This window comes from Xenopus laevis, chromosome 9_10L, assembly GCF_017654675.1.
Source record: "Xenopus laevis strain J_2021 chromosome 9_10L, Xenopus_laevis_v10.1, whole genome shotgun sequence".
NCBI lineage: Eukaryota > Metazoa > Chordata > Amphibia > Anura > Pipidae > Xenopus > Xenopus laevis.
This window is the reverse complement of record NC_054387.1, coordinates 112,590,356-112,603,756: the sequence shown is the minus strand read 5'-3', so window position 1 is coordinate 112,603,756 and position 13,401 is coordinate 112,590,356. Positions and strand designations below refer to the sequence as shown.

At 40.4% G+C, this 13,401-nt stretch overlaps 1 protein-coding gene across 2 annotated transcripts in view; it reads right to left on the bottom strand.

Moving 5' to 3' along the window:
• Positions 1 to 10,726: 10,726 nt before the first annotated feature.
• The window catches only part of LOC108701898 (uromodulin), a 28,424-nt gene continuing 25,749 nt past the window's right edge, over positions 10,727 to 13,401 (bottom strand). For both annotated transcript variants that reach the window (XM_041575895.1, XM_041575896.1), the window contains 2 exons: positions 12,156 to 12,185; positions 10,727 to 11,102 (listed from right to left, as the gene is read on the bottom strand). In XM_041575895.1, the coding sequence (XP_041431829.1) occupies positions 11,026 to 11,102; positions 12,156 to 12,185 (107 nt within the window). In that variant the 3' untranslated portion in view covers positions 10,727 to 11,025. The remainder of the gene's footprint in view (positions 11,103 to 12,155; positions 12,186 to 13,401) is intronic.

Sequence of the window (13,401 nt, the reverse complement as noted above, 5' to 3'; positions counted from 1 at the left end):
GTGTGGGCCGCACCTCCTTTGAAAAATGTTTCTCCTTTATTGTTTTGCTATGAACCTATTATTAAGCCTATGATTAAGGAACGTTGAAGTTCGAAACGCGTTACATGCTTTTATGTAATTCATTTTTATTTAATTTTTATTGAATCGGTTACATGCTTTTATGTAATCTTTTTCTAATAGCAAAACAATAAAGGAGAAACTTTTTTTCAAAGGAGGTGCGGTCCACACTTTTTCTTTCATTTTTGTGAAACCAAGGTTTGTGTGTTTTTATAAGTACAGTTTAAGGGCAATTACTGCTAGTTGTAACTCTTAATGCCCACAGTGAAATTGCTTCTTGCTGACTTAAAAGGGAAGTTCTATGGATCACCCTGTATGGAAATAACATATCTTTCTTTTTTCTTTTCTATAAATACTCAAAACATAATAGCATAATTTCTCTGATCTTCCTAATGGGGCACTGTATAAATTGAACCAGAATAGTTACTGGAAACAACAAATCAGCTCTCAGCTTGAATGAGACTACTGTACGTTAGAATATGAATGCCACTACTCAATTGGTACTTGTGCAATTTAGCACCTATATTATATCCAATTAAGGCATTTACATGTAGCACATTTTTAAAGTCATATTAAAGGTGTCATTTGTGTGTGCCAGTAAGAAAATAGTATTGTATGTAGCACCCACTGGTGCAATCTATAAAATGTGCAGTGATCTTTGCACTGAGGGGTGACTATAGATTTACTTTTGTAAACTTGCAAAATCTACATTAAGTTTAAATACATTAATAGTAAAAAATCTTTGCACTTTTATTACATTCTACTGAATGCTTTTAGTAAGTACCTGTGCAATATGTTAAGGAGCAGGCTGGGGTTATATTCTGGTATCCACCAGGACAAGCCTTAATCTGTACAGTTGATGATCACAGGCAACAGTCTCCAGACCAATGGGCACAGGCTTGGCGACTGACAATACCATCAGTTGGAATGGGATGTGATCCATTTAACCACATAGGTGCATGTGTGTTACACCTCAACATTGGAACACAGGATTCCGGCATGAGTAGTCCTCCATTTCCAATGAAACAATACCAGCCCACTTTGTCATAGTCATATTTGATGTCCACATATTGTGCATTGGCCATGCTTCTCCAGGGTTCCTCTAGAATAGTGTGATCGACACATGGATCAGAACAAGAGTAGCTGCCACTATTGGGAATGCAGACCACACTACTCCCACACACACCTCTGGCACATTGATCAATTTCACAGTAAAATCCATTACCAATAACTCCAGGTGGACACACACATGTGTAAGTTCCAACATATTTAATGCAATTTGCCAATGGATGACATTAATTTAGCTCTGGGCTAGAACACTCATTAATAACACATGTGCATTCTTCTCTTTTTGTGTAGCCAACAGGACACAAGCAGTCATGGGTAGGGATGTAGCGAACCGCCGATAATGTGTTCGCGAACGCCGTTCGCGAACACCGGCAAAAAATGCGAACAGTTCGCGAACAGTTCGCGAACTTCGAACATCCGAAAATCGTTCGATTCGAACGATCGAAGGATTTTAATCGATCGAATGATTTCATTCAATCCAATGGCTTCGATCGTTCGATTCGAACGAAAATCCTTCGATTTTAGCGATCGAATGGTCGAATGGTCGAACGATTTTGACGCGAACGCCTATTGGCGAACGTCGCGCGACGTTCGCGAACTTGCGGCGGACGCGAACAGCCGATGTTCGCGCGAACAAGTTCGCCGGCGAACAGTCCGCGACATCCCTAGTCATGGGAGCCAATAATATTTACACAATATCCAGAAGTACAGTTGTTTAACCAGGAGTAGGCACATTCATCAACATCTGAGCATGAGAAGCCATCTCCAATGAATCCTTCCTTACAGGTAGGGATGTAGCGAACTGCCGATTTGGTGTTCGCGAACGCCGTTCGCGAACACCGGCAAAAAATGTGAACGTTCGCGAACAGTTCGCAAACTTCGAACACCGCTAAAATCGTTTGATTCGAACGATCGAAGGATTTTAATCGTTCGATCGAAGGATTTTCATTCGAATCGAAGATCGAAGCCATTCGATCGAATGCTTTTCATTGGATCGAATGCTTACAATCGTTCGAACGAATGGAAATCGTTCGATTTTTAGCGGTTGAAGGAATTCGAATGGTCGAATGGTCGAACGATCGAACGCGAACTCAAACTGCGAACGTTCCCAAACGTTCGCGAACATTCGGCGGACGCGAACGGTCGAAGTTCGCGCGAACTAGTTCGCGGGCGAACAGTTCGCTACATCCCTACTTACAGGTACATTGTATGTGGTCAAGATACGCTTCACATGTAGCATTAGAGTGACAGTCTGAGCAGAGTCCAGTCACTAGAAAAGACAAAAGATAAAAGGTTCAAATCTACATCAGACAGGGGTAATTAAGAACGTCAAAAAATGCATTAGCAAACATTACTGCCCATACTGTATATGGCTACTGTAGGATTGTATAAAAGAGAGACAAATTTCAAAATCCAGCAGAAATGTGGAGCACAATGTGGAGATTGTGTCTGCTAACACTCTAAGAGTGATAGATAGGGTATGTAGTTGAGCAGCTCAAAGTTCCAACGAGGATATTAGAGGGATTAAGATCCCGGGTATTAGTGACCCATAGTAGGGACTAAGTGTTAGACTCAGGGAAGTACGTAGTCTTCTGAGTTCCACTTAAGGTGATCCTGAAGATTGGGAAATACCTTCTCACAAGCTGCATAACTCTCTGCTGTGTATTCTCTGCTCTGCAGGGAATCATTCTATATTTGGTACTGTGAGTATACATTATTCTATTGGGTGATTTATGTTTTTTCCTATGTTCCATACTCCACTGTGAACTCTGGTTTTGGTTAATAAACTCAGGGTAAACGCCCAGCGTAATTATGCAGTTCCCTACCTACGCAAACAGTGATGACAGTGTTAGTATACATCTCTATTCTTAAAAATATTTTAAAGCAAAAACAAATTTTTTCTTACGTATAGGCTCAAATCAATATTTATTTATGGGTAAGATCATAGTTATGTTAACATTAGTATCAGAATTTTTGCTTTTTTACTTTTACACTTTTCTAACTTAATTACATTGGGTGCTTCTTTTCAACATAATTGTGACTATATTTCTAACAAATTGTTAGGCATTTCTATTGCACTAATATAATTTTTAGATGCATTGTTTTGCAAGTGGCCGAAATTGTACATACTTTTTTTTTGAGGAATCCCCTTTAATATACTGTGCAAACCCTACTGCTGAGGGCATTGGTGAAACACCTCCATGATTGTCATCTCTACCACCAATTTAATGCTGTTAATATAACTGACAGCCACACCATATAATACATCTTTATTTCTTTAATTAGTAAAACATTGGAGATTGTGCAGTATGTCAAGATATGGGATATGTGACAAGTTGCCATTTAAATGAAATTAATAACAATAAATAAGTCAGAGATCAATAAAAATTTACTATACTAACAATACACTTTTCTAAAAGTTTATCAATGAAGTATGGCAGAAATGTTGTACATTATGTTTTGGGGTTCAGTACCAGCCCAAGGCAACCACAGCCCTTTAACAGGGAAGATCTGTGTATCGAAAGATGCTCCCATTAGTTTCCCATCTTCTTTTTTGCCGATTCACAACATATGTTCTAGGTTGCTGTCAGCTGTATAAGCTTAGGGTCATGTTCACAACACACTGTTTATTTTGAATATGACACAAACGCAACCCCTATTCAGGCTTGGAAAAGTGAAGGTTACTAAGATGAATGTGATGCCTGATTTAGAGTATTCTATCTATTCCAATGTATTGCCCTAGCCTAAGTAAATCACTGCTTGCATATATCTCTTTCACTAGTGAAGTGACGCCTGCGCCCGTAACGCGGGCGGTAACGCTGGCGAAGAGTTGCCAGCGCTTGCCACTTTGCCTTTTAGTAAATCTGCTCCATAGACTACATGCAGATACTGTATGTTTCGATAGCTAGTTGTATACATAGGGCCGGATTCAATACAGTGAGGAGAAGGTTTATTAGGTGAAAAGTCATGGACGAGATTCAATTTGGGATACAAGTCAATTCAGAAAACTTATCTTGTGGTTTATCAAGTGAAAACTCTATTTAAGTCTTTGGAAAAAAATGGAAATTGATTTGGGGAAAAGTTTTTTTCTCCTTAAATTGAATTCTATCCATGTCTTTTCATGTGATAAACCATGAGATACATTTTTCTCACTGAATTAAATTGGTCCCATTATCGCTACACTGGTAGACTGTTGCCAATCTACTGTCTAATCGCCCCTTTCCACTTAGGGAATAATAGGGAGATGTCGTAAGAGTGTTACTTGAATCCTGATGTGCTAATAATCTGTTATGTGGCAAATCTCATTTTCTGCATGATGATGTCCAGCAACCCCTAAGCTTAGCTTTTGAACAACTGCCCAGACTGAGCATGTGCAGTGTCACTGACCCTCACAAATCCATTATGGCAAGTGCTTGTGCACAATTTTGAAGGCCTGGATCATTACTGTTATAGGAATGCTCAACATCTATAATTAATCAAAGGATAGGGTCCTGAGCCCTCAGCACGGGGAGTGGACAAACCAAAATTTCTTAGGAGCAGGCACTCAATAAAGGCAATCTTCCACCAGGCCATTGGTTCAAAGTAAAAAAATAGTTTCGTGTTACAAACACCTAATCATAGGCATGCTCAACATCTAGGCTGGGGCAGTATGTCCAGTATATAAAATACAGGTATAGGAAATATTATCCAGAATGCTCAGGACCTGGGTCTTTCCGTAATGTGGATCTTCATACTTTAAATCTACTAGAAAATCATGTAAACATTAAATAAACTCAATAGAATTGTTTTACATCCAATAAGGATTAATTATCTTAGTTTGGGTCTTTGCTACTTTTTATTATTCATATTTCTATTCAGGTCCTCTCCTATTAATGTTTCAGTCTCTTATTTAAATCGGTGCATGGTTGGCAGGTTAAAATAGTTGAAGAGTTGAACTTGATGGACGTGTGTCTTTTTTCAATCTAATGTTACTAAAAAACACTGACCTATCTCAGCCTTAACTTATATCTAATTTCTCTAAACTTAATATGCCTGAATTGGAGGGGGGTGAAATATATGTTATATGAGATCTTTGATCCCAAATGCTTTTCTGAATAAGGATTTTTCTGTAATGTGTGTCTCCATACCTCCAGCCTACTAGAATGGAGAGAGAGAGAGAGAGGTTGCGTACCTGTATATGATGCTCAAATCTCTAAAAATACTAGAGATGCACCGAATACAGGATTTGGTTCGGGATTGGGCCAGGATTTGGCCTTTTTCAGCAGGATTCGGATTCTGCCAAATCCTTCTGCATGGCTGAACCGAATCTGAATCCTAATTTGCATATGTGTTTCCCCTTTCCACCCCTAATTTGCATATGTAAATTAGGATTCAGATTTTGAGAAGGATTCGGGTGTTCGGACAAATCCAAAATAGATGATTCGGTGCATCCCCAAAAAATACCAATATTTCTTCATAACACCTTTTATCTTTTCACTGGTCATGTCAAGTTTATTAAGATAGATGACACTATAATTTTTCTCTATTTACCTGAGATGTTCTTGAACCTCTTTAGGAAAACATCAAGGAAGTTATTTAATAAAGGTCAGATTTTAGAGCTTTGCAGGCCCGGATTTCTTTCTTTGGCGCCCAAGCCCGCTGCATGCTACAGGGTCCTAGCGTTGCCATTTTTCTGAGCGTCATTGACATATTGTAATATGTTTAATGCATTTAATGATCTCATTGGACTTTTGGGATAGAAGCTAGTATAATAACTTAATTTCATCATTTTGTACATTCAGTTCTACTAACATTTTTGTTCATTTGATAAATATGCCTCAGAAAGTCTTAACCTGATCTCAAAATATATCAATCCCCCTACACAGGGAATTGGTTTATAAATTCTAGTTACATTATGACCTAATTAGGGCCTATTTAAAGGACAGGTAAACCCAGCCATAACACCGTCCCACAGCGCCCCCTAGTTTTCTATAAGGCTAGGACTACACGAACAAATCTGGCGCGATCCGACACACTGCAACAAAACGCGTGCGACTTGTCACATGCGACAAAAATAAAGTAAGAGATAGAATTGTCACTTGTGTCGCAGCGTTGATTGAAGGCAACATAACTGTTGGATGCAGATGCTGCGCACTTCGTCGGATCGCACCGGAATCATTTTTGTGTAGTCCTAGCCTAAAAGTTTCCAAAAAAATTGATTATTGATTCAAGAATAATCACCAATGAGAATTCTACTGATCAAAAACCTCATTATAAATGAAAGAAAACAATAGTTTGTAACTCCCAGTCAAGATAAATAGACAAAGAGGTGGAAATTGAGTTAGTGTTGGCCAGTGGCCATTATAGGTCTCCCAGGTGGCTGATAAAAATATGTATGTGATTTGGGGAGTGTATATAAATAGCTGTAGCAGCTCTTTTAAATCTGGAACAATAAGTTCTGCTTCAAAGATTTTTTCAGTCGTGTTAGAGGGTTAGCCTTCAAGCATCGGGTAACTAAAACTAGACGTTTTCTTAATGACAAAACATGTTGCTATTCTACAGACCTATCCAGTAATCATCTTGTTCTGGAATGCCAAAAAATGTTGGGCCAACAAATATTTAAAAGAAATGTCAAATATCTGAATGGACTTGCATAAGTCAGACAGTGAAACAAGTTAACATAAAACTACCAAACAAAGTTAAATAATACAAAACATTGAATAGGCTAGTTTAAAGGAGATGTTAACCCAGCCATAAAGCTGTCCCACAGTGCCGCCTAGTTTTCTATAGAAGTTGCTGTAAAATTGATGCAAGAAAATTCACCAATGAGAATTCTACTGATCAAAAATGCAAATGCAAAAGAACTGACAAATAAGAATGTTGAATCCCAGCACCATGTCAGGCATCTTGTTGTTATTTTACATATATAGATAATTATGGCATTTATTTTTTCTTTATTATAATACTCTGGAATCAAACATGGGGATCAAAGACAGTTCAGTGTTTGTAAACTGTTCTTAAAGCTTCCAACTCCAATTGCAGGAACAAAGAACAGGGAGTCAGATTGATACAGATCAGCTGGGATTCTAACTGGACAATTTTTTGAATTTTAAAGCAGTAGCTGTGGCTATTTGGGGAAAAGTTTTGAAAGTTTTATCATGCAATATTGCTTTAAGAACAGTGTCGGACTGGGACACCAGGGGCCCACCCAAAAGACCTTAGATCAGGGGCCCACTCTCAGTACTATTATAATTCCTCTCCTCACGCAACCTCTATTCTCCTAGTCTCTTTTCTTTACATGCTATAATCTATTATTCAATTTATTTAGTCTTTTTGTTCTCATAGAAATAGGGAATGGCCATGAAATATGCCAAATGTTTAGCAGCATGAGGGCCACTAACACCTGGGCCCACCGGGAGTTTTCCTGGTATCCCTGTGGGCCAGTCCAACACTGTTTAAGAATACAACCCTGGTGTTGCTGGACTACTGCTCCCAGCATGCCTCAACCTTTATTATATGTTCCATTATTCTGGGATTTGTAGTCCAGCAAATACTGAGTAACGTTTGGTTGAGCAATGTAGTGCAGCGGGGTTTATTATCCCTTTAAAGGGGCCTCTACCTGAAAATAGTTTGTGTTGTAGTAAAAGAAGATACTAATTCGATATTTAAAGTAGTATAATTCAATATTTAAAGTAGTTTTAAAGTTATTTGACTTGAATCCTGTATCAGACCTGCTGTTTAAATTCTCTGCACTCCTGGCTCTGACTCCTAAAAACAATATTGCAAGTCAGTTCATTAGCAGATCTAGAATAACTGACTCATGTTAAACTGTCATATTCAGAGAACAGAAGGGCGTAAATACACTGTTTTCAATGGCTACCATTTACAAATAACTTTAATACTTTTTAAAAATTGTTATTAATGGAAATGTGATCGTTGTGTAGAATTACTTTTTCTTTCATTATGCAAGAAGAGCCCTTGAAGATTTCTGTGTAAGGCCACAGGGTTTCTGGTCACTCTTATTCATGTGTGTGTTTATAGTTTGCCGAATGCCCAGGTATGACCTTGTATGTTCTTGCAGCAGTGCCGGAACTAGGGGTAGGCAGAAGAGGCACGTCTCGTTCTCCTCCCTTTCCTCCATCGTATTCTCCTCTCCTACTCCCCCCCCCTCTGTTGCATTCTCCTCCTCCATCACTCTCTCTTTTTTCGGGTGCACATCTGCGTGGGGTACGGGTGGGGGGGCTTGTGGCTTGCCTAGGCAGACCGCCTGACCTTCCCCTATCTTGCAGAGTTGAATGATTTGCTGTTCTGACACAAGCCCTCATCAGCCTCATTGCTGCAGTTCTTGTTTGTGCTAGGCCTATTTTCCAACATCTGAACCTCCAGCAAATTACTATGACCACAACCATGTGCACCTGCTTTGACCTTTGTCTATTTGTCAATGATTCTGTGCAGCCTTGTCTCGCCTCTTCATGTGGCATCAAAACTCTCTACCAAGGATCACCTTCACCATAAGTAAAACAATATCCTCTCTCCCCTTATTCCAGAACTATTTAAATTTTTCTTGTAGGTTGTTCTTGTATATTCTGGACTGACCTGCTTCCTTGACCAGTCAGTGGTTCATAAGCAATTTTTCCAAAATAGTTCTACCCATTTCTGACCTCACTCAATTGAAAATTCAAAAGCTTGTGTGGACCTCACATGCATAAGATGACTTTATATCCTTGAAGAAGGTTTTCACTTCATCTCCCACCTTTGCCAGTTATATTGGAGTTGGATGCATTGTTGTGACATCCTGCCTGGGCTTGAACTGGTATTTCCAATGCTATCTGCATTTCCTCTGCTCTATATGAGCTGACAGCTAAGGTCCTGGTTCATTGTTATTGGTATCCCTGTATATCCTAGTAGGTGTGGCTTGATCCAGCTGCTATTAATCTGGCTACAGGTTCTCAGTGTTAGTCTTTAGTCTGCTTATAAAACCTCCTGATCTGCACTGACTCACTGCCCGTTATAGGTCAAGCTTTCTTGCTCCTAGGTGCTCCAAATACTGCTTGTTTGTTCCTTGATTCCTGCTACCTCCTCCTGTCCCCTGTGTTTCTTCCTGGTTATGACCCCAGCTTGTTCCTCACCATGAGTTTGCCTCACAATTCTGCCTCTGTTTTCTGATTCTGAACAGTTCAGCTCCTTCCTAGAGTATATGTTTGGTGCCCTTGCCTGCCCCTGTGGGAGGACTGGATTCTCGTGCGGTAAATCCTGGTGGCACCTAAGTAGCTGAGGGCCAGGCCCAAAGCCAAAGATGGCTGTTATAAGTAGAGGAGCACACCTATACAGGAATCCAGTCACTCCCCTGGGGTTTGGGCTTGCCATTCGTGACAATCGGGCTATGCTGTGGCAGCTGTTCTTTCTCAAAGCATTGGTTTTATATTCTGCTGCTTTCTTTTCAATACAGAATTATTGGCTAATAAATTAGATTTGAGATTAGATTTTTTTAAGGTGCTAATCATCGATTTCTCATATACACTGATTGTGGTAATCTGGAATAAATCCACTCAGATTAGCATCTGAGGGCCAGGCAGGTCCACTGGGCTATGTTTTCATTTCTCATTACCTATCAACCTGGCAGACGCCCTTTCTCATATGTACTGTTCTGATCCATACTCTACATCACCTTCAGAAACCATTTTAAGATCAAGAAGCTTTTTCCTCCTTCAAAATGTGATGATAGATATTTAAAACATTTCTGTAGACTCTTCCCTACAAAGTTGTTATTCACCTATTCTTGGAGCTAGAATTTATTTCCCCTTGATGAAGCTCAACTCAAGGCAATTAGAACTGTGCACAACTGAATTAAGGAAGCAGGGTCGGACTGGGGGGCTCAGGGCCCACCGGGGCTGACACATCAGGGCCCTGCCCCCCCCCCCGTAGCCAGGCCCCCACCGCTTCTCCCCAGTGTCAGGGACCCTCTCTGCCACAGTCTCCGGACTCCCCCTCCCCCTGCCGGTGCATATCTGCTAATTTACGCGATGTGGCAGGGAGGTCAGGACAGAGCGCTGGCTAGCAGAGCTGGGCCCAGGGTCGGACTGCGGGGGGTCAGAGGAGCCCACCAGGGCTGACACATAAGGGCCCCCTGCCACGTCCCCCCGCCACGTCCCCCGCCGGTCCGCCATCCCAGCGGCAGGGCCCCCGCCAGGCTCCCTCTGTCCCTCCCAGCCGGCGCGTACTTGCTTCAGGTATTGCACCCGGCCTTTCTTACATGATCAGGCAGGGGAAGGGGAGGAGCGCCGTCTATCGATCCTGTCTGGGCCTGCGGGGCCCATGGGGGTTGGGGCCCACCGGGTTTTTTCCCGGTTTCCCGCCGGTCCAGTCCGACACTGTAAGGAAGTGGATTGCGTTTATGGCCTACCTTTATGGCCTACCTGATGAGGTAGTCTGTGAAAGATTTTCTACAGAATATTATTGCCTGAATTTGTCCCATTGGCTAAAATGCATTACACCACAAAAATAATGCCATGAAATAAGGTTAACTATTTACAGTGCTTTAGGCCCTGTAATGGAATTCACGTATAAAAATAAAACATTTTTTGTTTTTGAAACACATCACACCAGCAACATTTTAACCATATATTTTTCTGTCATTTATTTTAAAGAGAAACAAACAAGAAATAGTGAATACATACTCAGTACAAGTTAATTAAAAACCGGTAAACACGCATGAATATGTAGACATGGCAGTGAGCCGTCCCATGAAGTGATATGTGCAATCTCATAAAGGTAGAAACCATATTAATCACCACTCACCATTGTATTTCTATATAATATGTTCAGTATACAAACACCGAGACTAGATTTCAGGGGTATCTATAAATACATTATATATTTATACTGCTTGTTGTGCAGGCTCCAGAAATCCAGTGCAGAAGATTATTGCTTTCCAGACACGAAGACTATTGACAAGAACATTAGCATTGTTCCAGTAACCATCCAAGATGCACGTGTGCCTGGGGTAAAGAAAAATGTAAGGATGAAATATGCAAATTTATATAGGAAATTTGAATTAGTGACTATTCATTGGATTCTCCTTGAAGGATATTTTCAAATCAGTTGGGACAATGGCCATGGAGGAAGTTTTATTTTTCAGTGTAGGTTCAACAATCTACAGCTCCCATTCTGACGTCACACCTGATAATATTCTGGAGAATGCTGCACCATTGTGCTATATGCACTTAGGCTCAATAGCAAATAATCACTGGCTACTTAATGTGGTCTCAATTATTTAGACAAAGTATTTAAATCAATGTTCATTTATTGTGACATTGGCATCAACATGCCTGCTTTCTCTTATGCTGCAACCAAAGCTGAAATATATTTTATATCCTCTTTAAAACTACATGTAGTTTCTATTTTTAATGCAGTTCATGACTATGCATTCTCTTAGGTGCTATTAAATAAAAAAAGATCAGATGTGGCTTTGTTTAGGAGATTAAAGGAGTGGTTCACCTTTAAGGTGACTTTTACTATGTTATAGTATGACCAACTCGCAGCAATTCTGCAATTGGTCTTCATTATTTATATTTTAGAGTGTTTGCGTTATTTGCCTTGATCTTTTGCCTCTTTCCAGCTTTCAGATAGGGGTCACTGACCCCAGCTACACATGTATTGTTGTAGCTACTTTTATTGCTCAGCTTTCTGTTCAGGCTTCTCCTATCCATATTCAAATCAGTGCATAGTCACTAGGGTAATTTGGACTGTAGCAACCAGATTGTTAGAATTTTAAACTGGAGAGTTGCTGAATATAAAGCTAAAACAACCCAAAAACCAAAAATAATAAAAGATGAAAATCTCAGATGATTGTCTCAGACTATCACTCTCTACATCATACTTAACATTAACTCAATGGTGAACAACCTGAACACAGCACAGGAGGGAAATAAATTATTTGTGAGGTCAATGTATATATATATTTATCATTTTTGGTGATACTGATCACTAGGAAAAGAATTTGCTGAACATGGTTATTAACAGTAAATTAAAAGACAAGGGAAGTTTTTTACCATAAGCGGCAGCTACAGAAGGAGCTGGATCTGAAAAGCAAAAGAACGTTTATTAGATTTATTAGTCCACAATAGGGATGGGTGAATTTTTTCGTCTCGTTTCGCCAAAAAAATGACACCCATAGACTTGTATGGCGGCGCGCGTCAAAACACTTTCGCCACGCGACAACATTTTTTTGACGCCCATAGACTTTAATGGGCGTCTGCGACATTTCGCCGGCAAAAAATTTTTGGCGAAACGAAACGGGTCAAATTCGCCCATCCCTAATCCACAACACTGGTACATATTTGTTCTCATAGAAATAGGGAATGGCCATGAAATAGGCCAAATGTTTTGAAGCAGGAGGGCCCACTGACACCTGGGCCTACCGGGAGTTTTCCTGGTATCCCTGTGGGCCAGTCCGACACTGTTTAAGAATACAACCCTGGTGTTGCTGGACTACTGCTTCCCACATGCCATTATTATCCTATATTCTGGGATTTGTAGTGAATCAAATACTGAGTAACGTTTGGTTGAGCAATGTAGTGCAGCGGGGTTTATTATCCCTTTAAAGGGGCCTCTACCTGAAAATAGTTTGTGTTGTAGTAAAAGAAGATACTAATTCAATATTTAAAGTAGTTTTAAAGTTATTTGACTTGAATCCTGTATCAGACCTGCTGTTTAAATTCTCTGCACTCCTGGCTCTGAATCCTAAAAACAATATTGCAAGTCAGTTCACTAGCAGATCTAGAATAACTGACTCATGTTAAACTGTCATATTCAGAGAACAGAAGGGCGTAAATGCACTGTTTTCAATGGCTACCATTTACAAATAACCTTAATACCTTTTAAAAATTGTTATTAATGGAAATGTGATCGTTGTGAAGAATTACTTTTTCTTTCACTATGCAAGAAGAGCCCTTGAAGATTTCTGTGTAAGGCCACAGGGTTTCTGGTCACTCTTATTCATGTGTGTGTTTATAGTTTGCCGAATGCCCAGGTATGACCTTGTATGTTCTTGCAGCAGTGCCGGAACTAGGGGTAGGCAGAAGAGGCACGTCTCGTTCTCCTCCCTTTCCTCCATCGTATTCTCCTCTCCTACTCCCCCCCCTCTGTTGCATTCTCCTCCTCCATCACTCTCTCCTTTTTCGGGTGCACATGCGCGTGGGGTACGGGTGGGGGGGCTGGTGGCTAGCCTAGGCAGACCGCCTGACCTTCCCCTGTCTTGCAGAGTTGAATAATTTGCTGTTCTGACACAAGCCCTCA